Raw genomic sequence first — 25,524 nt, forward strand, 5'->3', positions numbered from 1 at the left:
AAAAAAAAAAGTAGGCCAACAGCAGAGAGGGTTTGGATGAAAGTTGGCCAGAAGGTGTCACCATACTGTAGAGAGCCGGACATCAAGTTTCAAGATTTACAGCGTCATGATGTAAGAAGATTGATCCATACACTGTGAAATATTTATGTTTTTTATTATTGTTTTGGTCATTTTTACATGACATTGTATTGGGGCCGTTGTAAATAGGAGAAAAGGAAACATTTCTGCCAAAAAACAAAAATTTTGAGATTAATCTTAGAAATTTACTAGAAAAAATGCTGGAATTCCTTAGGTTGAAAAAAAAAACAGAAATTTTGAGATAAATCTCAAAAAATCTAAATAAAAGACAAGAGATAAATCTCAAATTTTCTGAGTTTCAAAAGTAAAATAAAAAAAGACTTTTGTACATTTTTTGAGTTTCAAAAGTTCAGAAATTTTGACTTTTCAAGCCAACAAATGTCCTTGATTTTTTTTTTCTAGAAAATTTCTGAGATTAATCTAAAATTTTCTAAAAAATGTTTTCACAAATTTTCAACTTTTCAAACTCTGAAATTTTCAAGATTTCTCTAAAAATGTCTGAGATTAATCTAAAAATTTCAGATTTATTTTTCACAATTTTTTTTATTTTGAAAAGTCAGACATTTTCAAATTTTGCCTAGGAAATGTCTGAGGTTAATTTCCAAATTTCAGATTTTTTCTTTCAAACTGAGAAATTTTCAAGTTTTCTCTAGAAAATGTTTGAGATTAATTTCACAATTTTTTCTTACAAATTTTTTCTAGTTTCTCAAAACCTTTGTTCCAGGCTAGAAATCAGTTTACTCCTGTTTAAAGCTGTAAGTTTGCAGTTTGTGCTGAAGGTGTTGTTGTAATTTTGCCTTTGGCAAAATGTGGCAGCGCGGTAATGACCCACCCAAGTTTTTAGGCAACATCAAATGCGGTGTAACGCTTTCAGCATTAAGATGGTTTATTTTGGAAACCGTTGAGCATTTAAATGTGTTTTCATAATGATGATGTTACATCATAACTGAAGTGCCAAACAGACTTGACCTTTTAAAAATCAGTCCAACTAAGGTCAGCCTCTCCCATCTTTTCGTATCTCTTCATCGCTAATTAGCAGCTTCAGCAATGGCTTCTACATAAACTCAGACTTTGAAATGTAGATTATCCAGACTTTCAGGTAAGACGTTAATCATCAGCAGCTGGCGTTCAGCCGTGTGGCCCTACCCTGTTAGACAGAAACAAATCCCCTCCAGGGTTTTGTGACGGATCACAAGGAAACTTCTGGAGCTTCCTCCCTGGTCGTCGGGGGAACGTTGAAGACATCTTCATCAAGGACGGCGTTGATATTGTCAGGGAAGAGTCACATTAAGCCACTATTCAAAGTGTATTTCAATCCACTTTATAACGGCACCTGTTTGAACAGAAGGTGTGCTATTATTCATCTTTATTACCTTCATCTGTTACTGCTAGCTTAAGCTAAATTGCCCCTGGAGGATAATAAAGATACCTGGACTTTGACTCTTCGTAAGCTGTTGCATTAAAAATACTTAAGATTTAATGTTTAAGTTGTCGTAAAACACCAGCCCATCAATAAAATGGAAGTTGATGCTTTGCTGAATGAACAAAAGCTTTCGTCTGCAACAGAACAATATTCACAGGAGTGTTTCTTGTTTTGCATGTGTCTTATTTTATGAATTAAGGATGGTTCATAAATCATTTCACCAACCAATAAAGACATTATGTATTAAGCTAAGGAACTGATCAAACAAGAAACTAGCTGCCCAATGAAACAAAAGACTAGCAAACTGAACAACCAATACAGCAATTATTCAGTTTGCCAATCATGAACAAACAAACCTGCTAAACAACCAAGTGGCCAAAGAATCAACCAATTACATATTCAACGCACCAAACACAAAACTGCCAACCAATCAACAAATTAATCAGCCAACTGAGCAACTAGCAATCTAACCAAGACACCAACTAATTAGCCAACCAACCAATAAACCAATTATTCAATCTACCAAGTAGGACCCAACAGACCTGCTAACCAACCAAGAAGCCAAACTATTCTTCAGTCAACCAAACAGCCAACAAACTAACCAAACACACTATTTATTAATCAACCAACATGCCAGTTATTCAACCACAACCCTGCTAACCCACCAATCTACAAATTCCTCACCCAAACATCCAACTAACCAAATAACAAATGATTCATATTGACGATACAAAAGTGTAAAAATATTAGATCAATATTTTTCTCTTTTCTTACGTTTTACTGGTGTTAAAACTGGAATAAAAATCATTAATTACAGGGATATGTCATTTTGGGTGGGAATCGTGTTGATAATGAAAATTATAAAAAAAATACCAGACATAAATACTTTCATAATATTTCAAATACATTTATTTGATTTCTATTAAATGGATTTAAATAAGGTTTGCTCATTTTGTTCTTTATAACAAAATTCACAAACAGCAGCAGGATTTAAAAGAAATGGGTCCTAAACGCCATCTGCTGTTGTTTTTGCGAATTGAATTAAATTAATAAAAATATTTCTTCTAACTATATTTTTTAAGTAAAATTACACAGAATATTTTACTTAAATGAAAACAAAAAACAAATGGAAAAAAAAACACAAATCCAGTATTATTATTATTACTATCAATAATGATAATAATAATAATTTATCATTCATTTTATATATAAATCTGAAACATGAAAATAATAAAAATGTGAATCAAAATTATTTAAATATTAATTTTTTTTCTGATGCTGTGGGTTTTTTTTGTAAGTCACAATATTAAGTACCACTTTAGAAAGTCTTAACATGATTTAAAAATAGAAAAACAAAGTGTACACAGTTTAAAGTAACCAGTTTAAACACAAGTAAGTAAAGGAAAAAAGTAGACAAGTGTTTTTTATTTCTTTCATCCATTTATTTTTATAAACCAAGGCTTGTGATCGAGGGCTTCATCTCCAGCCGCAGCTCTTTACTCTGAGTCCGCGTACATGGTGGGAAGGTTGGGCAGGACGCTGGTCCAGAAGTTCACAAAGCGCATCCTCAGCTTCTCTCCCACAGACGTGCCGTCCGTGCCGCTATTGATCTCCACAAACTGGTGTCCACTGGACGTGAATTCTGGCCACGAAACCGGGACGCTCAGGCCTCCTTGGTTAGGGTCTCTGCGGACCAGAGACACAAAACGTCATTAATGTGGGTCAGTCTTTCTCAAACTGCAGCCCGCGGGCGCCCCTAGTGGCCATAACGGTACTGCACGTAACGGACCGTTTATTTGCCGTGACGTCAGCTGTATGCTAGTTTGGGGAGCTAGTTTACGGCTAGTTTACCGAAGGGTTGTGTTTAAAAATAACAATGAATAAATGGCTTAAAACCGAGTCACTCAAAAGAAAAAGTGAAGATTCCAGTGGAAAGAAAACAACGTGAGGATTATTTATGTGATCGGAGGAAGGCAAGTCATACGGGCTGAGAGTTTTGATGTGTCGTGAACGAGTGTCGTTCTTTGATTTTTACGACCTTGCTTGCATAATGCTCTGCTGGTAACTCAACAGCTATTTTTACTTTTATTTAATTCAAAATGGTTAAATTAAATTTAATTACCGGTATTTAAATACAATAGATAAATGGTTATAACTGATGAGATTTGTGGTGATTTTATATTTAATGGTGCAGAAGAGGATTTTTGTTTTTGGAAAAGCAACAAGTATATTTTCTTTTTCCCTTTTTTTTTGAGATCAAACGTTAAAATGTTTAGAAAAATGTCAGTACTCTAAATTCTCAAAATTTAGACTTTTTTATAATAATCTTTACTCTTTTCTAAGAATTCTGATATTTTTCAGAATATCAGAATTCAGAAAAAAGTCAGAGCTCTTTATTTTTTCAGAATTTTTCAGAATTCTGAAAAAATTGTGACTTTCTTTCACAATTCTGACTTTTTTCCTCATAACTTGTACTTTTTTTCTAAGAATTCTGGTATTTTTCTCAGAATTCCGACTTTTGATCTTAGAAGATTAAAGTCCTAATAAATTTTGAGAAAAAAGTTAAAATAATTTTTTTCAGTGTACCTAATCCTCTTCCATTGAAAACTGCTTTCATTTAATTGATTAAAATATTGTTTAAGCATACAAAGGTTATTTTTAAGACTCTATTTATGTGTCCCTCTGGGCCACATAGAACTTTATGGCGGGCCAGTTTTGGCCCGTGGGCCTTGTGTTTGACACATGTGGACAAAGTGGTTCTCATCCTGACAAAGTTTGAGAAGAACTGATGCAGATCTATTTCCACACTTGTAATTGGATTTTGGGTTGCATTCGTACCCCGTTTTGGCGAAGTTGGTCCAGTAGGCGATCATGTACCCGGAGACGTCCCGATGGCGCGGCCAGTAGCCCAGCGGGGTGGAGAAGGGCTTTCCAAAGACGTACTGCAGGTCGTCAGCGTGGTCGGCGCCCAGCCAGCCTGGGAAGGGGGCGAGAAGGCCTCCCAAACGGTTGGGCTCAGAGAAGACGTACGAGTAGGTGCGACCAGTTCTTCAGTGGAAAACAAGAAGATTTAAAGGATTAAAACAATAAATATCACCTAAAGCTGGTGAATATTCATACAAAGCCTCACAAAAGTATTCATTTACACCAGAAATGAATACTTTCTGAGGAAAAGTATTCATTAAATAACCTTTAATGTAAGGGAGGAGCATTAATGTGGGGTAGAAAGAAAAACAATAAATTGTTTTGCCATTTTTATCATCAAAACCTGAAAACTGTGCAGTTACACAAACTGTCAGGTCCTGCTAGCAAGCTTCCTAACTAAATATTTATTTTCAAGATAAATATTTATCTTACTAACTAAATATTTAGTGTGGAGCTAGATATGTAATCTGTAAACTAAATATTTCGCTGGTCAAATAAATATTAATATAAAGTGAGGCTAAATATTTAGCTTTCTAGCTAAATTTTGGTTTAGTTTACTGCTAAACATTTAAATTACAAAATAAATATTTAGTTTGTAGCTAAATTATGTAGTTTGTGAAATACATATTGAGCTTTCTAATTACATACTTAGTATGAAGCCAAATATTTAGCTTGCTAACTAAATCTTCAGCTTGGAGCTAAATGTTTATCCTGAGGCTAAATATTTAGTTTGCTACATAGAAATATTGCAAACTGAATATTTAGTTTGTAAATAAACATTTATCTTGCTAATTAAATATTTAGTTTGGAGCTAACTGTTTGGTTTGAGGCTTAATATTTAACTTACCAGCTAAATGTTAGCTAAATATTTAGCTTCTTAGCTTAGCTCAATATTTAGTTTGGAACTGGATATGTAGTTTGTAAAGTAAGTATTTAGCTTGCTAGTTAAATATTAATTTAAAATTGTGACATTTTATAAATTAACGTGGTTGAAATGTAACTTTGAAAAATAAGCCAAATTTTTTTACTTTTATGACAGGTTAAACAAAAACAAATACTTGTAAAATGTTTCACTTTTTAACATTACAATTAGCACAATGTTTTGATCAATGCCAGCTGAAACGTTGAGGCCAGCCTTTACAGAAATGACCGAAACATTCGAGAGTGATATTTGTAAATACAAATAATCTTCTTACCTTGCTTTGGAGGCATGAAGATAAAGAGCAGCCTGAGTGGGAATCAGGAAAAGGTAGTCCGTTTCGATGGCCACAACAGTTTTCTTGACAGTCTCCCTGCTGGGTTTGCTTCCCCAGTCCAGGGTGTACGTGGAGAAGGCGTTTTCCGAACCAAGCGCTCCCTTTTCCTTGGTGAAGGAAGCCAAGAGCCTCTTAACATCATCACTGCAGTCAGCAGAAGGATGTAAAGCACTTATATTTATGATACATTTGACCATTTTAGAAATTGAACTGGATTATTGGGAGCAAATGCCAAAGAAGCTCTGGGTTGTTTAAACTGTTTCTACCTTTCCGGACCTGCTCCCTATTCACTAAATGTTTCCCAATGTTCCCTTGAACTCACATAGGGGTGTCCAACAATGCAGAGTTGACTGATGGGACATCAATGCCTGTGAAGATGTGTCCGTCCATGTCGTTGGCTCCGGCTATGTAGTCGATGTCGGCGGCGTTGTGGAACAGATTGGATGGATCATCCGGCAGGAAGTCGCCATCAATCACAGGAGACAGAGCCATGTTGTACACCAGAGGGTCTGGTCAACGGAGAAACAGGGCTAAACATGTTAGGCTAAAGTGATCAAGAACAATTGTATATTTACACAGCAATGTTCCGCTGTGGAGAGAGTCTTGAAGATGTAAAGCTGTTGAAAAGTAGGTCCATATTCAGCCTTTGACTTACCGTCAGGTGAGCCAGAGAGATGGATCTTTCCTGCCAATGTCAGAGCCTTGGGGTCGGTCATTCTCAAACATGTGGCCATGCGACTATCGGTGGGACAGTTGACTTGCAGAGCAACCTGAACGGTTAGGTTCCAAAAACAACCTGTCGCTTTTGTTTGAAAATATGTATTTCAGATCATCCATAAAATGAAAAACACAGGAGGAGTCATGTACCTCTTCAGCTAACTTGCGAGGATTTCTGTTGATAGCCCAAGGGCAAAGGGCGGCCCCACTTTGGGAGATGGCTCTCCTGATTATTCCCTGGTTGTGGGGAGTGAGAATCTGAGAGAAAAAAAAATCAGAAAGCAGATTCTTTTTAAACATCCCTACAGATTGATTTAGATATTTTACTGTGGGCAGCTTCTGACCTGTAAACCAACACTGGCTCCTCCGGCGGACTCTCCAAAGACGGTGAGGTTGCTGGGGTCTCCTCCAAATGAGCGAATGTTTCTGTGCACCCATGCAATGGCGGCCTGCTGGTCCCACAATCCATAATTTCCTAAACATGATCCAAAGTGAGTTTGCAAGAAAAAAGTCAATTGAACCTCTGGATGTTTTCAAAAGATGCCTACCTGGCATAGTAGAGTCTCCAGCACTCAGGAAGCCAAGGGATCCCACACGGTATCCCAATGTCACTACAATGACATTTCCTCTGTCTGCGAGTTCCTGTCCGCTGTACAGATAGTTATCCAGGAAGTTAGCACCCGTCGAGCTTCCAACCAAGAAGGCTCCACCGAAAATCCAGACCATGACAGGCAGATTGGAGGCCACTGAAAATTTAAGGGAACATTATTACACTTAGTCTTGGTCAAATTTCAGTCACACTTCAGTCTAAGTCTAAGAGTTTACCTGAGTTGATGTGAGGAACCCAGATGTTCAGGTAGAGACAGTCCTCGCTGCCATAGACGTCGTCCATGAGAATCGTCAGCTGAAAGCATCTTGGCTTGTAGCTAGTGGCCTTCAGAGTGCCTGATCAGAATTAACACACAAACATTATAACACGACTGTTGGATCCACTCCTCCGATTCCACTAGGGGGCTCTACAGTTTATTTCACCACCGGAAGTGGTTTTAAGTCAACGCAATCAATCTAAATTAACCTTAAAACTACTTCTTTCTTACGTTTTTGAGTATTGCCCAAAGTGGAGAGTTGATGCTGAGTGTTGTTAGCTTTTGAAAGATACGTTTTTCGCTCTACATGTGGGTTTTGGCAAATTAGCTTTAAGCTAATAAAAATGCTAGTGGTTTCAATGAGTTGTTTTGTACATGAGCAGCTAATTAGCATAAAGCTAGCTCTCGTTGATAGCGCAGTGGTATTTAAAGCTGATGTTTATTATACTGTAAAGTGTTGAAGGAGTAAAGTATGTGTTTTATAATTTTGTTGGTTAAATCAAGCATAATTACCCAAAAGCTGTACTCAAGTAAGAGTAGAGATACTTCAACTTGTTTTTACTCATGTAAAAGTAAAACGTAGCCATCCAAAATAATTACTCAAGTGAAAGAAAAAAAATATTTGGTCAAATGGCTCAACTACTGAGTAACTGATCAGTCGTTTATTATTTAAAAATGACCTAAGCAGATGGACCACAATATAGTTTTGTGGAAATTTTGGTATTTTAAAGACCAAAATGACAATAATTTACATAAGTAAATTATTTGTTATATAAAAAATGATTTGTTATATAAAAAATAACAAATCAGGCAAAAGAAGATTTATTCCAAATCAGTTTCTTTCAATAAAAAACTTAAGAAACTTCAACAAAAACTGCAGGTGTGTGTCTGGATCTAGTGAATTTTGTTTTTTGTTTAGTGGGGAAAAATCTAGAAATTTTACTCAAGAAAGAGTAGAAATACCACGTAATAAAATTACTCAAGTAAAAGTAAAAAAATACAGCGTGATAAAAAAAAATTGTAAAAGTTATTTTTCCCCCCAAAAAAGTTACTCAAGTAAATGCAATTAAGTTTTAGTTACTTCCCATCTCTGCATCTAAAGGTTTAAATCTCGGTTTTAGGTTTGTTTTTATTGGAATATTATTCAATGCCAAATATTGCAATTTAGTTTTTTCTTCGTTTACAGTAAAAACACCCAGAAATGAAAAGCAAACCGTTAAAATAAAACAAAATGTATTTAAAATTTTAGTCAACGCAGGCAGTCAAATAGTTAATAATTTGAAAAATTTGCTGATAATGAGAAAAATCTTCACCAGATGTCACAGAGCCAGGAGACAAAGAAGAAAGCAACACATTTTCCTTTAAAGTCTATTGGATTATAATTAATATAAAATGTGTGGAAGTCTTCAGCTTCCTGTTTGTGACCAATAAGTTGGCCAATCAGGACACAAAGTCCCAGAATGGTCCCATATAGCTGAAATCTTTACTATAAAGGCTTTTTGTAAGCGACATGTTTGGTAACCTTAACTGGTAACTGTGACTGGTTAACCCACCGTCCCAGCCAGAGTGACGCGTTGGCTTCTCAAACCTTCCAGGAGGGGCAGCGAAGGGAATGCCTTTGAAGACATCCATGTGCCGCAGATTCCCAAGGCGAATATTTTCTCCCTGCACCGTTCCTCCCTCGGTAGAGACAATCCCGAGCTGCAAAGATAAACACGGAAACGCTCAGTAAGTAGATGTTTTTGGTTTTTAATATAATAATAATAATTCATTTCTAGTTGGGTTTAGAACACGTTTAACCGTTTAAAAGCTGTTAAATTAGACTTTATTTTTGCTGTGGAAGACGATGAAATTCCTTGATGTGAGGATTTTGCTGTTGGAGAGAAACTCACGGAGATGGCGGAGACGGCCTCCAGAAAAACGGCAGCAGCAACCAAAACCCCAAGCATTATGGTCAGGATTCAACTGTGAGCAACAGGATGGTCGTCAGCCATGCATTTATAAAGGAGACCTGCCCACCACACACCCTCCACAGCATCTGGCACACACCCACCCAGTGTGCGGCTTTTCCCACAGTTACACAATCAGTAACCAGCTCAGGTGTTAGTCTTAAGTTATTCAAGTATTGCTTTTAAAACACGAGGAAAATGCTGTTGTGAAAGTTTAATTTCTTCTTTTTTGTGCAGTTTTGGAACATGAATAATAAAATAAAGTCACCGATGTTTGAAAAAGTTACAGGATATTATTATCGATTTGCCAAATTTAGCCAAAAATCGATGGAAACCAGCTTATGTAATGAACGTATGTGAAAATTGACATGTGATTTTGATGTTCTACCAGATTCTCCAGGTTAAATAAAAACAGAAAACCTCCATCTTTGTCTTAACTTTATAGCTTTTATTTGACATTCCAAAAAATACATTTATATGATTTGTAACTGCTTCACCGAGGTCAAAGTGCACATGATCATCCTTTCAGAGGAACCTTTTATGGATCCTTGTTGTGTTTTGGCAGCATCCATCCGTTGTTTTTTCCCCTCCAAGGTCGTTGGGCGAGAGGCGCCCTGAACAGGTTGCCATGCCAACACATGGGTACAACAACGTGGATAACTAAAAATAACTTTATCAGGAAGCCAGACTTGGTTTACACAGCTGTCTTACATAGCGTAAAGTCCCGAAACGCTACGCAGTGTGTGAGGCTAAGTTTATGATACACTTCTTCATCAGTCTGACTAAATATAGACTTGAGAAACAAAACATAAACAATCTTTAAAATTCTGCCGTCTTTACCAGATTCTAAAGTTATTTAAATCTATTTATAAGAAAACAACAAAACGGCAAAATGTGAAAGGTTCGTAAAATTATTTTCAGTTAGTCTACCAATACCTATAAGTGAAAAACTATCAATAAATCTGAAGTGAAAAACTATCAATAAATCTGTTAATTTTAGCTTCTATTTTATAACTTCCTGTATATTATTCCTCAATAGGCACTGATAATTGTTTTATTTTTTATTTACAGTTCTTTTGTCACTGTTTCCTCCATTTCACCTGGTGGTTCTTTTCATGTCTACAAAAGAAGTATAACTCCAACTTTTATGCAGTTTAGCTGAATAGCCAGTCAGGTAGCTATATGCTATCGTGCTAGCTAGCTGGTATGGCCGGATCATGTGGAGAACGGGTGTCAAACTCTTTTTCATTTTCTGCCAAATCAGGATCATGAACGCTCTTAAAGGGCCAGTTGTGCCAGAATGTATAGATAAAACCTGTTCACAAACTGTTAAAATATCAATCAATTCTTGATGTTGAGGGACTGAGAAGATTATTGAACATATTTTCAGTCAATCCAGGACGGAAAATCCTGAAGGAATCACAAAATCCAGGATTTCGTGATTCTTTTTTTTTTGGCCATAAAAATCAAAATGTTTGGAAAAATGACTGTAAAGCCGACTTTTTATTACTTGCTGTGTATATCATGGATAATCTGACATCAGTTAAGGCTGAGGCAGCTGTTTGGTACAAGTAAGAAAGTTTTTGACAATTTTTGAGAAAAATCTGCAATAAACGCCCAATTGTTAGCGCAATTTGTTGATTTTCCTTGAAAATTTCTAGAAAGTGGAGGGACTGATTGATATAATTTGGCAGTAAACAGATTAAAACTGCATTGATTTGATTGATAACATGACATTTACGCATACTTAGCATTTAGTCTAGAACAGGGGAGCCCAAAGTCGGTCCTGGAGGGCCGGCATCCTGCATGTTTTAGTTCTCTCCCTGGTTTAAAGCACCTGGATCCAATGACGGCTCATTAGAGGCCTAAGAAGAACATTGACCTGCTGAAAAGGTTGTTGGTTCCACCAGGGAGAGAACTAAAATGTGCAGGATGTCGGCCCTCGAGGGCCGACTTTGGCCACCACTGCTCTAGATTCTAGAGGGCCACATAAAAAGCTGTGGCGGGCCGGATTTGGCCCATGGGCCTTGAGTTTGACGCCTGTGATGTAGAGTTTGTGCATCAGCACACACTGTACAGTTTTTTTGATAAGAAAATGACACATCTGGTCATATCTGTAGTTATCAGAGAAGACTTATCCACAGCTTTGAAGCGGAGTTAAAAATAGATGCTACTGAGTTGAAAGTAGAGCATGATGTCATCGGCATATAGACAAATCCAAATTCATTTTCAGTATTTAAGAAATTGATGGATGTTATTATTTTACTTCCTAGTTCCATGTCTCAGGAATTGCTCAAGTTATTTAGATTAATTTAAAGTTTTTAAGCACCAATGGCATTCTAAAGGCCAAATGAAATGCAAAAATAAGGAAGTTTTACATTCTTGAAAATTTGTTTTTCTTATTTTTCTTTGTAGTTAAAATAACTACAGCACTACTGCATCTTGACAATTAGTTGGAGATATGGAGTAATGGTAACGAGGCAGCAATAAAAATCTAAATATATCCATTTACTTTCTAAATTTTTATTCAGTGTAATATTTTTTTGTATGAAATAAAAACCAAGAAAGCAGTGTTTGTATTCGTCACACGTGTGTTTATTGTTTATGAACCAGCACCACTAGACATTGGCTTCATTGCAAACACAGGTTTTATTCTGAGTAGATGGAGGGAAGGTTGGGAAAAATGCTGGTCCAGAAATTCACATAGCGCAACCTCAGCTTCTGCCCCACGTAGCCGGCGTCCATCTTGGAATTGATCTCCAAGAACTGGTGTCCAGTGGACGTAAATGTCGGCCATGTTGCAGGTGTTCTCAGATTTCCTACGTTAGGATCTCTGTGAACCAGAGAAGTAGAAAATTTCACCAGCCTTGATCTATTTCCAAGTCTGAAGACATATTTTGTGTTGTATTCATACCCCGTCTTGGCAAAGTTGGTCCAGTAGGCGATCATGTGTCCAGACAAGGTCCGATGTTTTGGCCAGTACATCAGCGGTGTGGAGTAAGGCAATCCAAAGACGTACTGCAGGTCATCGGCGTGATCAGCGCCCAGCCAGGGCTTGTTGTAGATTCCCAAACGGTTGGGCTCAGAGAAGAGGTACGAGTAGGTGCGACCAGTTCTTAAATGGAGAAATGAAAAGATAAAATGCTTTCATTATAACCAAATATGTTATATTTGTAAAAGAAATGTGTTTTCTTACCCTGCATTGGAGGCGTGGAGATAAAGGGCAGCCTGAGTGGGAATCAGGAATATGTAGTCTGTTTCAATGGCCACGGCAGTTTTCTTGATGGTCTCCTGGCTGGGATTGGATCCCCAGTCCAAGGTGTAGGTAGAGAAGCCATTCTCAAAGCCAAGGGTCCCTTTCTCCTTGGTGAAAGCACCCATGAGCCTCTTGATCTCATCGCTTCAGTCAGGACAAGAATGTTGGACATTTAGATCTGGTAAAAGGCATCAAATCCTGTGCAAAAGTTTTGAGTTCAACTTCTTTGTAATGTTTTAAAGTGATCAGTAGTGTCCCCAGCCTTTTGAAAAGTTACCTTTCATGCTTCCTTAAACAGCTTAGGATAGATATGCGAGTGATACAAAACATGTTTGTTACATTTTTTGCACAAAATTAATTTTAGATAATGAGATTTTATCTGCTTTAGGGCGTCTTGTCACTTTAAAACCAAATAAGATGGTGCTGGCCACGCCCCCCAACTCAACGTCTACTCAATGCTCCAAACAGATGCACAACTATACAACCGAAAATCTTTGAAAAGCAGAAGTGGAGCCAACCAAAACGCAGCAAGTGGTTTCGGTAAGGTCAACAACAAACCACTTGTCTTTTCCAGTAGCCATTGTACAGGGCATACAGCGGTAAAGCCAGCTGACCAAAAGGTGCTGCTACTCTGCTTGGGTATCTAGGTGATGGGCTGGGCTCCTGGGGTTGCTAGGTAACGGCGCAGTAGCAATTGATTGTGACTTAGCAATCAAATAACATTTCCCAAAAACGTGAACTTATTGCCAAAAAACAGCTGGATGTTTTTTGTGTTTTGTTTTAGGAGCAAATGGACGTATAAAAACTTGCAAAATGTGAAATTTGTATAATAAGTCCCCGTTAAAGGTTTTTCTTTGGATTTTGGATGCTCAACTTTGGTCTAGGTCCTGACTATTTCAGTTATTTCCAGAAGACATGGATTTTCCTTCTTTAGCCGGATACGTTAAATATTCCACACATTTCAACAGAAATGTGAGTAACTCTATTCTGTTACTCTTAGAATAGAGTAACAGTAAAATTGCCTGTTTTATTTCAAACAATCTGAGCCACTAGCAACGGATGATGGAAGAGTAACAGGCAGAAAATGGGTAAATGAGCAACCAAAGTCCAAGAAAAACCCCTGAAAAGCTTCCTTGGATTTTGGTTGCTCATTTACCCATTTTCTGCCTGTTACTCTTCCATCATCCGTTGCTAGCAGCTAGCAACGGATGCTAGCTACTAGCTACCTTATGCTAGCTACCTTCCAACGGATGAAAAAATCCAGAAAGGTTTTTTCAAAATCCAGAAAGCTGACAGAAGTGATCAAATTACTTTCAGGCTATTAAAATTACAGGTGATTTGAAACTTTTACCTGCTTTCAACAAACTTATTGTGTCACAAATCTAGTAAATACAACTTGAACTCACACAGAGGTGAACGTCAGAGGAGAGTTGATCGACGGGACATCATAAAAGGTAAAGATATGTCCGTCCATGTCGTTGGCTCCGGCCATGTAGTCGATGTCGGCGGTGTTGTGGAACAGATTGGACGGGTCATCGGGCAGGAAGTCGCCGTCAATCACAGGAGTAAGAGCCAGGTTGTCGACAAAAGGGTCTGACCGACAGAGATACTGACTCAGATTAATCTGATTTAACAGTAAAGCACTACATATTTGCTTCAGATATAATACACTCTGATTTTCACCTCAAGTTTTCTTGTTATACTTCACTAAGAAAGTTTTTCATATTGAAAAAAGATGCTTAAAATCATTAATCAAAGTTATTTATCTAACAAAGGATTTTTCAACAAATGGGTCAAATTTGTTGAAAAACGTTAGAATGCTACACTGACATCGTATAAGTGGAAACTAGCCATTGCTAAAGCTACTGCTAATGCTAAAGGGCTAAATTTAACCATTTTGACATCAACCATCAGTCAGTGAAATGTGTTACAACACAGTACATTGCCCTCAATGGGGTCAAATTAGCATACAGCTAATTTTCATGGCATTTCCTTAGTTTAATTTTTAAAATATGCATAGTGATATCAATAAAATAAAACATTCAGTAGTGGTAACCACTGACTAAACAGTTAGTTGGGCTAAACCTAAAGCACTGCTCATAAACATTAGCTCAGCTAACGGTAGAGCTCCACACTGACATATTAGTGTAAATTAGCCATTGCTAATGCTAAAGCGCTAAATTTAACCATTCTGACACCAACCTCAAGTCAATGAATTGTGTTACAACATAGATGTATTTGTGTTAAGAAAATGATTCTTTTGAACAAACCATTCACTCGTGGGTCCGGTTTTAGAGTTGTTGAGTGTTGTGACTATAAACATCTACCTATCGGAGGAACACCTAACGGTCGATAAACAACACTTCAACAAACATGTTGAACTTTATTCAAATGAAAGTTTACAAATCAGCCAAGTAAATTAGCACTTTTGAATTTATTTAGAAAATTAATTTAGGCGAAGCTAAGTGTTTTCAAAGTTAGCTAGAATGCTAAAGTCCCACTATTCGTGCATTAGCAGATGAGAAGGAGTGTGGAGTTACCGTCAGGAGAGCTGGTCAAAGAGACAGTTCCCGCTTTAGTGAGAACCTCTGGATCCGTCATCTTCAGACAGTCGGCCATTCCGCTGTCAGTGGGGCAGTTGACTTTCAGAGCAACCTGGAGAAAAAGCTCTAAAAATGTCACATTGCTGATGTTTTACAGTATGCATGTTAATGATCCCTACAACACGGGTAATAGGAGCCATGTACCTCTTCAGCATACTTGCGAGGGTTTCTGTTGACAGACCAAGGGCAAAGGGCGACGCCGCTTTGGGTGATGGCTCTCCTAATCAATCCCTTGTTGTGAGGGGTGAGTGTCTGTCAGAGAAACAGGAAACACATTTATTAACATCCTTTCCAAGTAATTGAGAAAGGTTTCTAATAGTCATGGACATCACTAACTAAAAGGTTAGTTGTGCTAATGTTAAAGTACTAATCATTAGCATTAGCTTCACTAACGCGAAAGTGTTACACTCAGATGGTATTCAGCAGAAGCTAACGCTAAAGTGCTAAATTCAAGCATGTTGAGTTTTGCTAGCTCTGTTGCTGATTTAGCCTAGCTAACCACAGTAGGATTGCACATATATGAGTTTTTAAGTGTGTTTGTCAGTGTTGTATTTTTCTATATACATACCATTTGCTCAATAACATTTGTTAAAAAAACAAGAGACAACATGAGAGGAAACCTTCAAAATAAGAGCATGAATATAAACATGAACTACTTGAAGAATTCCTAACAGTCATTAACTTCTAAACACACATCGAACTTTATTCAACTGAAAGTTTATAAAACAACCAAGTTAATTAGCGCTTTAGAATTTATCTGGAAATATTAACTTAGGGGAAGCTAAGTGCACTAAACAAGCACTAAACAAAAATTTAGCTCCAATATTAGCACATTAGCATATTAACAATGGTGGTGTGCCCACCGATTGCTTTTATTCATTCAATATAACATCTGCTTATGTTCTTAAAAATCTGCTGAATGGTCCAAGTTAAACCTCTGACCTGGAAGCTAACACTGGCTCCTCCGGCGGATTCTCCAAAGACGGTGATGTTGCTGGGGTCTCCTCCAAATGCCTGGATGTTTCTGTGCACCCATGCAATGGCGGCCTGCTGGTCCCACAGCCCATAATTTCCTAAACGAGATCCGACAAAGTGAAGATTGCACGAAGCATTGAAGGTACCAACTGGATCTTTTTAAAGGGTTCCTACCAGGAAGAGTGGAGTCTCCAGCACTCAGGAAGCCAAGGGTTCCCACACGGTATCCCAACGTCACAACAATAACGTTTCCTCTCTCTGCCAATTCCTGTCCATTGTAGAGATGGGTTCCCATGAAGTTTGCTCCAAATGACTCACCAAACATGAAAGCTCCACCGTAGATCCAGACCATGACGGGCATATTGGAGGCCACTGGAAAAAAAACAGACTTAGTTTTGGTCTAAATTTGATCGCCTCTGAAGGTAAATGTAGATATTTACCTGAGCCAATGTGAGGAACCCAGATGTTCAGGTAAAGACAGTCCTCGTTGCCAGAGACGATGGTCATGAAAGGGTTCAGTTGAAGGCATTTGTCCCTGAACTGGGTGGCCTTAAGTGTACCTGATTAGGCACATAACAACACAAGGTGGCATTTTAATGGATTAATTAACTAGTAGAAAATAATTCAATCAAATGGCTGCAACTCAATGCATTCATGCATCTAAATGTGATAACCTCATGAAATTCAAAGAGTGGATAGTAGCTTGTTACAATTTATCAGTTATATTTACTTGAGTAACTTTTTGGAAAAAAATTACTTTTAGGAGTAGTTTTACTACACTGTACATTTTACTTTTACTTGAGAAATATTTTTATAAAGTTCCCACTCGTTAATCTTTTATTTTGTAATTATAGTATTATTTTGTTTTGTTTATTTCTTAATTTTAGTCTGTACAATTCGAGAATTTTGATATAATTTTACATATTTGTCTGTCTGATGACTATTTTTAAAACATTAAATCAGATGTTCTGATGCTCAGTAGAGCTGCCTTTTTAACCGGATACTTTTTTACTCTCACTTGACCAATTCTTCGAACGGCTAAGTTATACTTCTGCTTGAGTACTCTTATTTTTTATTTTCTGCAACACACCTCGTCAATGATATTTTTGTTGAACATAAAAAAAGATCGAAGATGCAGCTTGGGAAGCTAAACCTAGCCAAAATGCTACTTGACACGCTATTGGCTGCCGTTTGAAAACCAGCCAATCCAGTAGTGCCATTCATTTTTCTTGGCGCTGATTGGCTGAATCCCCGAGAGCGGATATAAGGAGGACCAATGAATATTGGAAGAGCGGTAACGTTAGCTTGTGCTGCCGCGGTACTGCTAATGGTACCATAGAACTGCAGACGGTCAATACTGTCCAAATTAATGCATATTACGCTATTTTCGGTGCATAAACTATTAAAATAAGCAGTTAAAAGTGTTTTAGAGAAATTCTCAAATATAATAGTCCTCAATTTCCGTGAATCTCGGGTGATTAACTGTTAAGTTCGTAGTAGCAAGTATCACATCTATCCAGTGATTTTAAGATAAAACCAAATTTTGGTTCACCCAAATACAGCAGCCATTTTCAAAAAATGAAGTGACCCAAACCCTGCTTCTATTGCTGAGAATGGACAAGATTGTTTTCAATTGAATTAAAAAATAAATAACTAAAATTAAATGAAAAATTAAAACTAAATAAAATGTTGCATGTTTAGTTTAATGCTTAGGAGGTAAAAATATATAAAATAAAATATAATTGTAATTATATTTTTGTCAAAATAAGTGTAAAACTGTGTAATTTAAATAAATTGCACCTCTCCCACTACATATTTAATTTAAATAAATACATTTAAGTTGCTTTCTGGAAGTAAACAGATCTGGAGTCTTTTGCACATCTGTCCTGGTTGTTATGGACAGTATGTTTGGTCACTCACCGCTCCAGCCTGGGTGACTCTTTGGCTTCTCAAACCTCCCAGGCATGTCAGCGAAGGGAATGCCTTTAAAAACATCCATGTAGCGACTGAAACCCAGGAGAAGGTTTTGACCCTGCACCAACCCTCCCTCGGTGGACACAACCCCGAGCTGCAAGGGTCACAAACAAACTAAGACTGAGTCATTTTAGGCTTAAATAAGTCCTTTTTGATAGAAAAACATAAAATATTAGTAGTAATATAAGAATCTCTTTATCTCTAGATTATTCAGATTCTGTTCGTGTGAGATTTGCTTTTTGAGGAGGACTTACAGAGGTGGCAGAGATGATCTCCAGCAGAACGGAAAGCGCCACCAAAACCCCGAGAACCGCCATCAGGAATAAAACCCTGAAAACCAGGATGATTGCCAGGCTCGCGCTTTTTAAATAGCATCTGACACATGTGCAGACATGACACATAATCATTAACCAGCTCATGTGTGCATGTTTCTGAGTTTTCCTCAGATAAATATTACACTTCACATAAAGAAAAAACAGTCATCATGTAAAGTTTAATGCCAGTTTTTCAACTTGATTGAAATTTGACTTTAACATGACCATAAATTTGCTACTTTCCTCAACTTCCACGTCAGGAAAAGACCCAGAGTATCATATCAGTTTCTCAAAGCGAGCCAAAATGTTTTTGCCAAATGACCAACTCATGGAAATTTATGTGATGAAATAAACTAAAAACAGACATGTGAAAGGCTACGTTTTAGGCATATTGCACCTTTAAATGATCTCATGAAGACAAACCTTCAAGGATAAATAAAAATAATTCAAACATGAACCTTTAGAGACACACAAAAAAATTACAAAATCAGTCTTCTATCACCTGAAGGACATTCTAGGAATTAACAACTAAGATATAAACAGAAAAAATTATGTTTATCTTTAGTTGAATTGACAACAACAGTGTCATTTTTAATCGGAAAAAGAAAAAGCACTGTGTGTTTCTGTGTGAGATTGGATTATTGCCTATTATAAACTGATTCAGAAAAACAAAGTAATTTAATTTAATTTAATTTAATCACAGCAGTGTTTTCACAGGTCTGCCTAAAAACCAGGCAGCTTGTTGATCCAGAACGCTGCTGCTGCTGTTCTCTCTAAAACCTGGAAGATTGAGCACATCACCCAGTTTTAAAGTCCCTGTAGCTAAAATACACGTTAAAATTCTTTTTAGCTTATAAATCACTGAATGGTTTAGCAATAAAAATACAGTTAAGATCTGTTGTCATATCAACCGTTCTGTTGTAATTTTTCTGCGTTTCGTCTCGCAGCACATCAGTAGTTTTTGGTTGAGTGTTTATATTCACCACAGAACCGCATGAGGCGCGTTTTGCATCCCGCATCAGGCTTTGTTTGGACCATTTCTCTTTCCCGTTCTGAGATATTTCCGCCATCTTTGTTTCTGTATCAACGGCTCCGCTTAAGGATGGACCAGCAGCGCCCTCTGCTGGTTGGAGGCCAAATTACAACACTAAATAAGGTCCAACAGACGTTAATAGTCAATCGATTGGAACTAATTTTAATCTAGTGAACCATTAATCGACAATTAATTATTATTCGATTGATTGTTTGTAATCACACAATCAGGATGGCTCCTTTGGAAGTTTTCCAGGTTCCTCTCTCTGGAAAGAGATTTCCCTGTTGGACCACCGAACGGCAACCTGATCTCCAACGAGTGGAGGATCTTACAAGTAAAGACTCAGCACCTCAAAGCTTTAGAAGAAATTGATTTCTTTATTTACATTTTACAAAAAACCCTAACTTTTTACATAAATGGACACCAGATTATTTCGTCACATATAATCTAGGATTTCTGTCTCCATCTCATTTTCACTTCCTTCTGAAGGCTGAAACTCATCATCCTCGTTTTCCTCTTCGTCTTCTTTGTTGTCACCCTCCTCCTCCTCTTCATCGTCCTCTTCCTCATCCTCTCCTTTCGGATCTTTCATCGTGTATTTTACATGTCCTCTCCGTCGTCTCTTTGGTAACCTGTCTTGCTTTTCTGAAAGAAAAGGAGAGAAAATGAACTGAAGGATTAAAAACAAAAAAAATCATTATCTTTAAAGGTGACCTATTATGCTTCCATGAACAGGTTAGGACAGATCTATGGGTGAAACAAAACATGTTCACTACATTGTTTTACACAAAGTCATTCTTAGATAGTAAGATTTCTGTCTGCTCAGTTCTGAATGTTTTAGGGCGTCTTCTCACTTTAAATCCAAACAAGCTGCTGCTGGCCACGCCCCCCAACTCAACGCTTACATTCACACATTAAAATGGCCGCAAACAGATGCGAAATTGTACAACCATACGCCTTTGAAAAGCAGAAGTGGAGCCTCCTCCACAACCAGGAAGAGTGCGGCAAGCTGTTTCTGGGTTCCGGCAGCCATTGTGCAGCGCGTACAGCAGTAAAACCTGCTGTCCAAATGTTCTAGAGCTCAGCCTGGGTTGCTAGGTGACGGGCGGAACTCTGCTGGGGTTGCTAGGTAACGGCTCAGCGCTCATGGAATTTACTCAACAATTGAAAGGTTTTTAAAACGGCTAATTTTCCAGACACCCATAAACACCTGGGTGTTTTTTTTAAAGCACATTTGCTGTAGAAGTATAAAAATATTCAAAATGTAAATTTGACTTAGTGCTTTAAATCCAGGCACGTATAAATCGTTGAATAGTTAAGATTAAATGAAGATGGTGGGATTTCTCACTATTATCAAATATGTAATACTTCATTGGTCGATTATGAAAAGAGGAAATGCATCGAAGTTGTTTTTCGTACCTGGTTTCTTCTCCCTGACCACCTTCTTAATCATAGTGGAGATGATGTCTCTCAGCTTATCCGTGGTGCCGACGACACACCAGCCGTCGCGCTCGTCACACTCCCGCTCCTCGCCGTTGTTCTGGCTTATCGCCTCTCTGATGCTGGGGAAGCAGAACCGTTAGCGACCGCCGGCCACAGCGGGACAGAGTCTTAAAGACGCCCGGTACCTGTCCACGTCCAAATCACAAAGCTGGTAGAACATCTGTCTGTGTGGAGGCAGCAAGCCGTCTCTGAAGATGTAAGCGGAGTCCTGCACGAGCAGAGGAGGTCGTTTCAGGACAAAATGCTTAAAATTGTTCATTTTCTTGATGTTTTTGTTCACCGACCTTCAGCTGGAAGGAGACGGGAGGCGGGTCGCGACTGGTACCGGGGCCTTCTGGGGCGGGAATATCCATCAGGCTGGCAGCCGGAGGAGCTTAGGAAATGATTAGTGGCAGCTTTAGTTTCAAGATTATATTATTGTGAAGATAATTCTGTTCGATAGACGCCATCAATATCAATAGATAATTCATCTGAGAGAATATTCATGCCAAATATTTCAGATATTTCTATGTAACCCCTTAATAATTATTGATATTGACTGATATGTAATGCTTGTACCATAAGATTTTCAGCTCTACAATCAAAACGCCTAAACAAATTTGCATGAATTTGCATGAATCAGCTCATATTGAAACCTGTTTTGTTTAGCGTGGTCGGCAGACTGTAGCTCAGGGTGCTTCTCTTGGCTTTCACCGGTATGTTGGGTGGAGTGTAGCCTTAAAAAAAGAAGAAAAGCATGGTGAGAATGCAACACACCACAAACAGTTGGCTAGCATTCAGCGTCTATGAGACGAGACGAAAAACATGAAGACAGTCCAGGTAACTGTAGGAAACTGGAGAAAACAGTTTGTTTGTTATATACACACACACACACACACACACACACACACACACACACACACACACACACACACACATATATATATATGGCATATAAGGTAACAACTCCTTAAATGTAAATATGCTATAGCCAAACTTCACCTGCTTCAGATTTTTAGACAGTAAAATGTTTTCCTTAATTCAAAAAGGAACTGAATTATTTATTTGCATCTTTTAACATATTTCTAATATTGTATAAAAAACTATTAAGTGGTAAATTAAAAAATATGTAGAGTGTGCCATTTTTAAAATCTGATAAATCCTCAGAAAAATTGACGCATTAATTGATTAATCATAACTTAAAGCCCAAATTTTCTTCCAGATTAGGAAAAGAACAGTTGCAATAAATCCTGAACAGAACCAGATTATTACTGACGTTGTAACTTCATCAGGAACAAGGTGGCTGGTGTTTTGATGCAGTTCTTTGGTTCTCCTCACCGTATTTGGAGCTGACCCGGATCCTAAAGTCCAGCATCTGGTATTTCTTGGACCCTGTGGTCGTTCTGGGGTCGTAGCCGAGTCGGACCCACAGGCTCCTCCAGGGTCCGGTGACCTGGAGAAGAAACACCTGGAGGTTAGAAAACAACAACTGACACAATCCTGTCCAGGCCTGTTATTCCTGTCCATGTGTGCAATATTTTCCTTCCACTAAACTTTCCATTTATTTGATTTGATTCTGTCTGGTTAGCAAAGACCTTTTGTGGTTTACCCTGAGCGTGTCTATGAGACTACTGGAGTTTGACAAAATGTCACATTTCTGAATTAAAATGTAATTTTTAAATTGATCTTTATTTGTTGTAACAACTTTCTGAGATTCAGAATTAATGTTAGAAGTTTTACTTTCTAAATTTAATTACGGAAACAAATTTACCTTTAAATTATTGTGTTGTTTATTGATATGCGTGAGTGGTTGAAGTATTTTGTTCAGACTTTTAACAGCAGAAAGTATTTCATGAAATTAAAAAAGACAAAAGAAAGAAAAGAGGAAGAAGTTGACAGAAGACAGAAAAAGAGGAAAACAGAAGGAAGAAATAAAAGAACAGAAAGTGGAAGAAGAAAAAACATGAAGAATGAAACAAAAACATGGACAAGAAAATGAAAAAGACAAAAGGAAGAAGAAGAAAATAAAAAACAAGAAGAAGAAAGAGGAAAAAACACAGAACAACTGGAGGCCCAGCAGTTTTTTGGCTTCTGGTTGGGCAACATTTTGCTGCAACATTGAGCTGCGGTCTCCAGGTTGCGTTGCCTGCAGAACGCGCTGCTCACCATGTAGTAGGCGTAGACGGGCAGCAGCAGCTTGAGTTTATCCGGGTGGAGGTCCAGGTTGGCCTTGAGGGCGTTGCGGGACCAGATGGGTCGACTCTCAAACATCTGAGCAGCAAAATGTTTTCCAGAGATTAGATAAAACCAAACCGTTCAACATTGCATAACAGAATCAGAATCGGCCGTGTTTCCAGCTGAGCAAATACCTTCTTGACCTTCTCCTCGCTCTCCAGGTCGTGCTCCTTCAGGCACACCCGACCCCAGTTGACCCGCGCCGCCTCCAGGCACTCGCTGGGAACGGCGGGGTCCGTGAAGCTGACGAAGATGGCGTTGTGAGGCCGCCGGGCGCGGTTCAAACCGATGAAGTTCTTACTGACGGGCAGAGGGCTGCAAACGCAAAACAGGAAAACATTTACAGAACAAATCAAACAAATCCTCGTACCCCTACGGAAGAGGAGCAGGGCCACTGACTGGTCATCTCAGACAAGTCAGAATTCTGAAGAAAAAAATAAATTCTGAGGAAAAATGTCGGAATTCTGAGAAAAAAAAATTCTCAGAAAATAAAATTTGAAGTTTAAAAATCAGAATTCTGAGAAAATCCAGTCAAAAATCTCAGAGGAAAAATGTCAGAATTTTGAGGAAAAAAAAGGTAAATTTTGAGGTTAAAGTCAAAAATCTGAGACTCAAGTAAAAATGTTAGTATTTTTCAGTGGCACTGATCCTCTAGCGTATTCTCCCTGGCTTAAGGTCGACCTACAGCGACGACACCAGCTTCTGAACGGCGTCGGGTCGGTAGAAGTAATCCACCGGACTGTCGAGGCGTGAGAAAATGGCCGGGGGCAGGAAGTAAGGAACGTCCTGCGCGAAGAACGCTTGATTCTCCGCTTTATGGAGGATGATTTTGTCGTAAAGAGAGACGTTTTTTCCGTTCTGGGAATCCACAGCGAGGCACTGGAAGTCTACCATCCCTGCAGAGCAAATACACGTTTTTATTTTCTCTTAATTTAACAAATGAAGTGAAGCAGGTTCAGATTTTACCCTGGAACTTGTACGTCGTTCCTATGATTCCCATCACGTCCATCTGGATCTGAGCGTCTTTGGGGTCTTTTTTCCGGACCCGCCGTCGCACCCTGAGGAGGAGGTTGCTCGACGGGAGCCGGTTTCCACACATAGAGTGGCAGAAGGGGTCACGGGGTCGGAAACGCATCTCCAGTCGCCTGCTGGGGTCACTGAACGTCTGTGGGAAAACCAGAAATACGAGTTCAATAATCAATAATCATATTTGGGAATCACAATAACAAAATAAACTTTCCATCTTTAAAGACGTAAGCAGATAATTCTAACACTGAATGCTAAAATGTTAAAAGAAAAAACATGGAGACGTGGTTTTAAAGGAGTGTATTAGCGTTGTCAATCATCCTCATGTACTCGATACTAAATGGTCTACTGGTGGAGAAACACCATTACACCTTACAGTGATCGGTGGCCATGCTAACTAGGGTTAGCATTCACAACAGGCTCTGCTAGCTACGCCATAACAGAGTGCAATGAGCAATGCCACACTGAGAGTGATTGACAGCGCTAAGTCCCGCCCCTAGGCTCTGATTGGTTGATTTTATTCACCACTGGGAGAGGACGGAGGAGTTTAATGTTTTTCACAGATTATTTTATACCGCACTATGTCACGACATAGGAAAAATATATATTTTTTCCAAATCAGTTTCTATCAATAAAAAACTTATGAAACTTAAAAACAACAAAAACTCCTCCAGGTGTGTCTGTTTTTAAAACATGGTTGTTGTTTTTTTCATTCAGTGGGTATAAAATCCAGAAATGTTACTCAGGTAAGAGCAGAAATACTTCATAATAAAATTACTCAAAGAGCAGTGTAGTACAAATACTCCTAAAAAGTACTTTTTTCAAAAAGGTTACTCAAGTAAATGTAACTAGTTATTACCCAACTTTGATCAACCTGCTTTTTTTGTTTTATTTTTCTGTTTTTCCATGACAAAACATATGATCCCTGTTACGTAAGATAACATATTTCCTTTCTTTAAAAAAAGAAAAATGTTTTATCCGAACTCCAAAGGGGAACAGAATATTTTAGCCTGACGTTCACAGCCGGTAATGTTTTGTTACCCTAGGGGTTATTTTCTGTTTTAACCGAATTTCGCACAAATCCCGAACCAGCAGCAGTTTGGTTCCGCTTACTTTCGTCACCGTCTGCTCTCCTCCCAGAGTCTCCAGCATCCTCTCCACGCTGGTCACCATGGCGGGATACTCCACGCACACCAGCTTCTTGTTCCGCAGCTCCACGGAGGACGAGCCGCCCGGCGTGGACTCCCCGGTCCGGCCGGACAGGCTCAGCTCTTTCAGGGTAAAGTTTAGCGTCACATCCCCCTGATCCGCAGCACCCGCAGCCGCCATTGCTCCCGTTAAAAGCGAGCGAAAACGAGTAAGAAATGTTCACTTTCACGTCGTACGCGGACGGTGAACGTGCAAAATAAGCT

The 25,524-nt window shown here is 38.4% G+C and overlaps 3 protein-coding genes across 3 annotated transcripts; all 3 read right to left on the minus strand.

Annotated features, from left to right (window-relative positions):
* Positions 1–2,921: 2,921 nt before the first annotated feature.
* On the minus strand, positions 2,922–9,261 carry LOC116724528 (bile salt-activated lipase-like). The gene is made up of 11 exons (XM_032570279.1): positions 9,158–9,261; positions 8,819–8,966; positions 7,225–7,344; positions 6,948–7,145; positions 6,744–6,874; positions 6,550–6,657; positions 6,338–6,452; positions 6,005–6,191; positions 5,623–5,826; positions 4,340–4,549; positions 2,922–3,187 (listed from the first exon to the last, which is right to left on the minus strand). The coding sequence occupies exons 1-11, from the start codon at positions 9,212–9,214 to the stop codon at positions 2,998–3,000; spliced, it is 1,668 nt and encodes a 555-aa protein (XP_032426170.1). The 5' UTR covers positions 9,215–9,261; the 3' UTR covers positions 2,922–2,997.
* A 2,526-nt stretch (positions 9,262–11,787) lies between these two features.
* On the minus strand, positions 11,788–18,382 carry LOC116724514 (bile salt-activated lipase-like). Its single transcript, XM_032570265.1, has 11 exons — positions 18,277–18,382; positions 17,969–18,116; positions 16,489–16,608; positions 16,223–16,420; positions 16,016–16,146; positions 15,218–15,325; positions 15,011–15,125; positions 13,877–14,063; positions 12,411–12,614; positions 12,129–12,329; positions 11,788–12,047 (listed from the first exon to the last, which is right to left on the minus strand). Exons 1-11 carry the CDS (start codon positions 18,337–18,339, stop codon positions 11,864–11,866), a joined length of 1,659 nt encoding a protein of 552 aa, XP_032426156.1. The 5' UTR covers positions 18,340–18,382; the 3' UTR covers positions 11,788–11,863.
* A 1,344-nt stretch (positions 18,383–19,726) lies between these two features.
* On the minus strand, positions 19,727–25,524 carry gtf3c5 (general transcription factor IIIC, polypeptide 5). Its single transcript, XM_032570287.1, has 11 exons — positions 25,226–25,524; positions 24,053–24,251; positions 23,772–23,982; positions 23,221–23,401; positions 23,018–23,122; positions 22,190–22,304; positions 21,508–21,588; positions 21,157–21,245; positions 20,998–21,080; positions 20,789–20,931; positions 19,727–20,014 (listed from the first exon to the last, which is right to left on the minus strand). The coding sequence occupies exons 1-11, from the start codon at positions 25,439–25,441 to the stop codon at positions 19,806–19,808; spliced, it is 1,632 nt and encodes a 543-aa protein (XP_032426178.1). The 5' UTR covers positions 25,442–25,524; the 3' UTR covers positions 19,727–19,805.

This window comes from Xiphophorus hellerii, chromosome 8, assembly GCF_003331165.1.
Source record: "Xiphophorus hellerii strain 12219 chromosome 8, Xiphophorus_hellerii-4.1, whole genome shotgun sequence".
NCBI lineage: Eukaryota > Metazoa > Chordata > Actinopteri > Cyprinodontiformes > Poeciliidae > Xiphophorus > Xiphophorus hellerii.

Excerpts from the sequence above, each read along its gene's own strand:
- LOC116724514 (XM_032570265.1), bottom strand. The coding sequence starts at position 18,339 with ATGGCGGTTCTCGGGGTTTTGGTGGCGCTTTCCGTTCTGCTGGAGATC. Across the intron at positions 16,147-16,222 it reads TGGAGACTCCACTCTTCCTG|GAAATTATGGGCTGTGGGAC; the intron begins GTAGGAACCCTT and ends GATCTCGTTTAG. Across the intron at positions 15,126-15,217 it reads CTCGCAAGTATGCTGAAGAG|GTTGCTCTGAAAGTCAACTG; the intron begins GTACATGGCTCC and ends CTTTTTCTCCAG.
- LOC116724528 (XM_032570279.1), bottom strand. The coding sequence starts at position 9,214 with ATGCTTGGGGTTTTGGTTGCTGCTGCCGTTTTTCTGGAGGCCGTCTCC. Across the intron at positions 6,192-6,337 it reads TCTCTCTGGCTCACCTGACG|ACCCTCTGGTGTACAACATG; the intron begins GTAAGTCAAAGG and ends TCCGTTGACCAG. Across the intron at positions 5,827-6,004 it reads GCATTGTTGGACACCCCTAT|TGATGATGTTAAGAGGCTCT; the intron begins GTGAGTTCAAGG and ends TGCTGACTGCAG.
- gtf3c5 (XM_032570287.1), bottom strand. The coding sequence starts at position 25,441 with ATGGCGGCTGCGGGTGCTGCGGATCAGGGGGATGTGACGCTAAACTTT. Across the intron at positions 22,305-23,017 it reads CCGTCTACGCCTACTACATG|GTCACCGGACCCTGGAGGAG; the intron begins GTGAGCAGCGCG and ends TTTCTTCTCCAG. Across the intron at positions 21,081-21,156 it reads CCGTCTCCTTCCAGCTGAAG|GACTCCGCTTACATCTTCAG; the intron begins GTCGGTGAACAA and ends CTGCTCGTGCAG.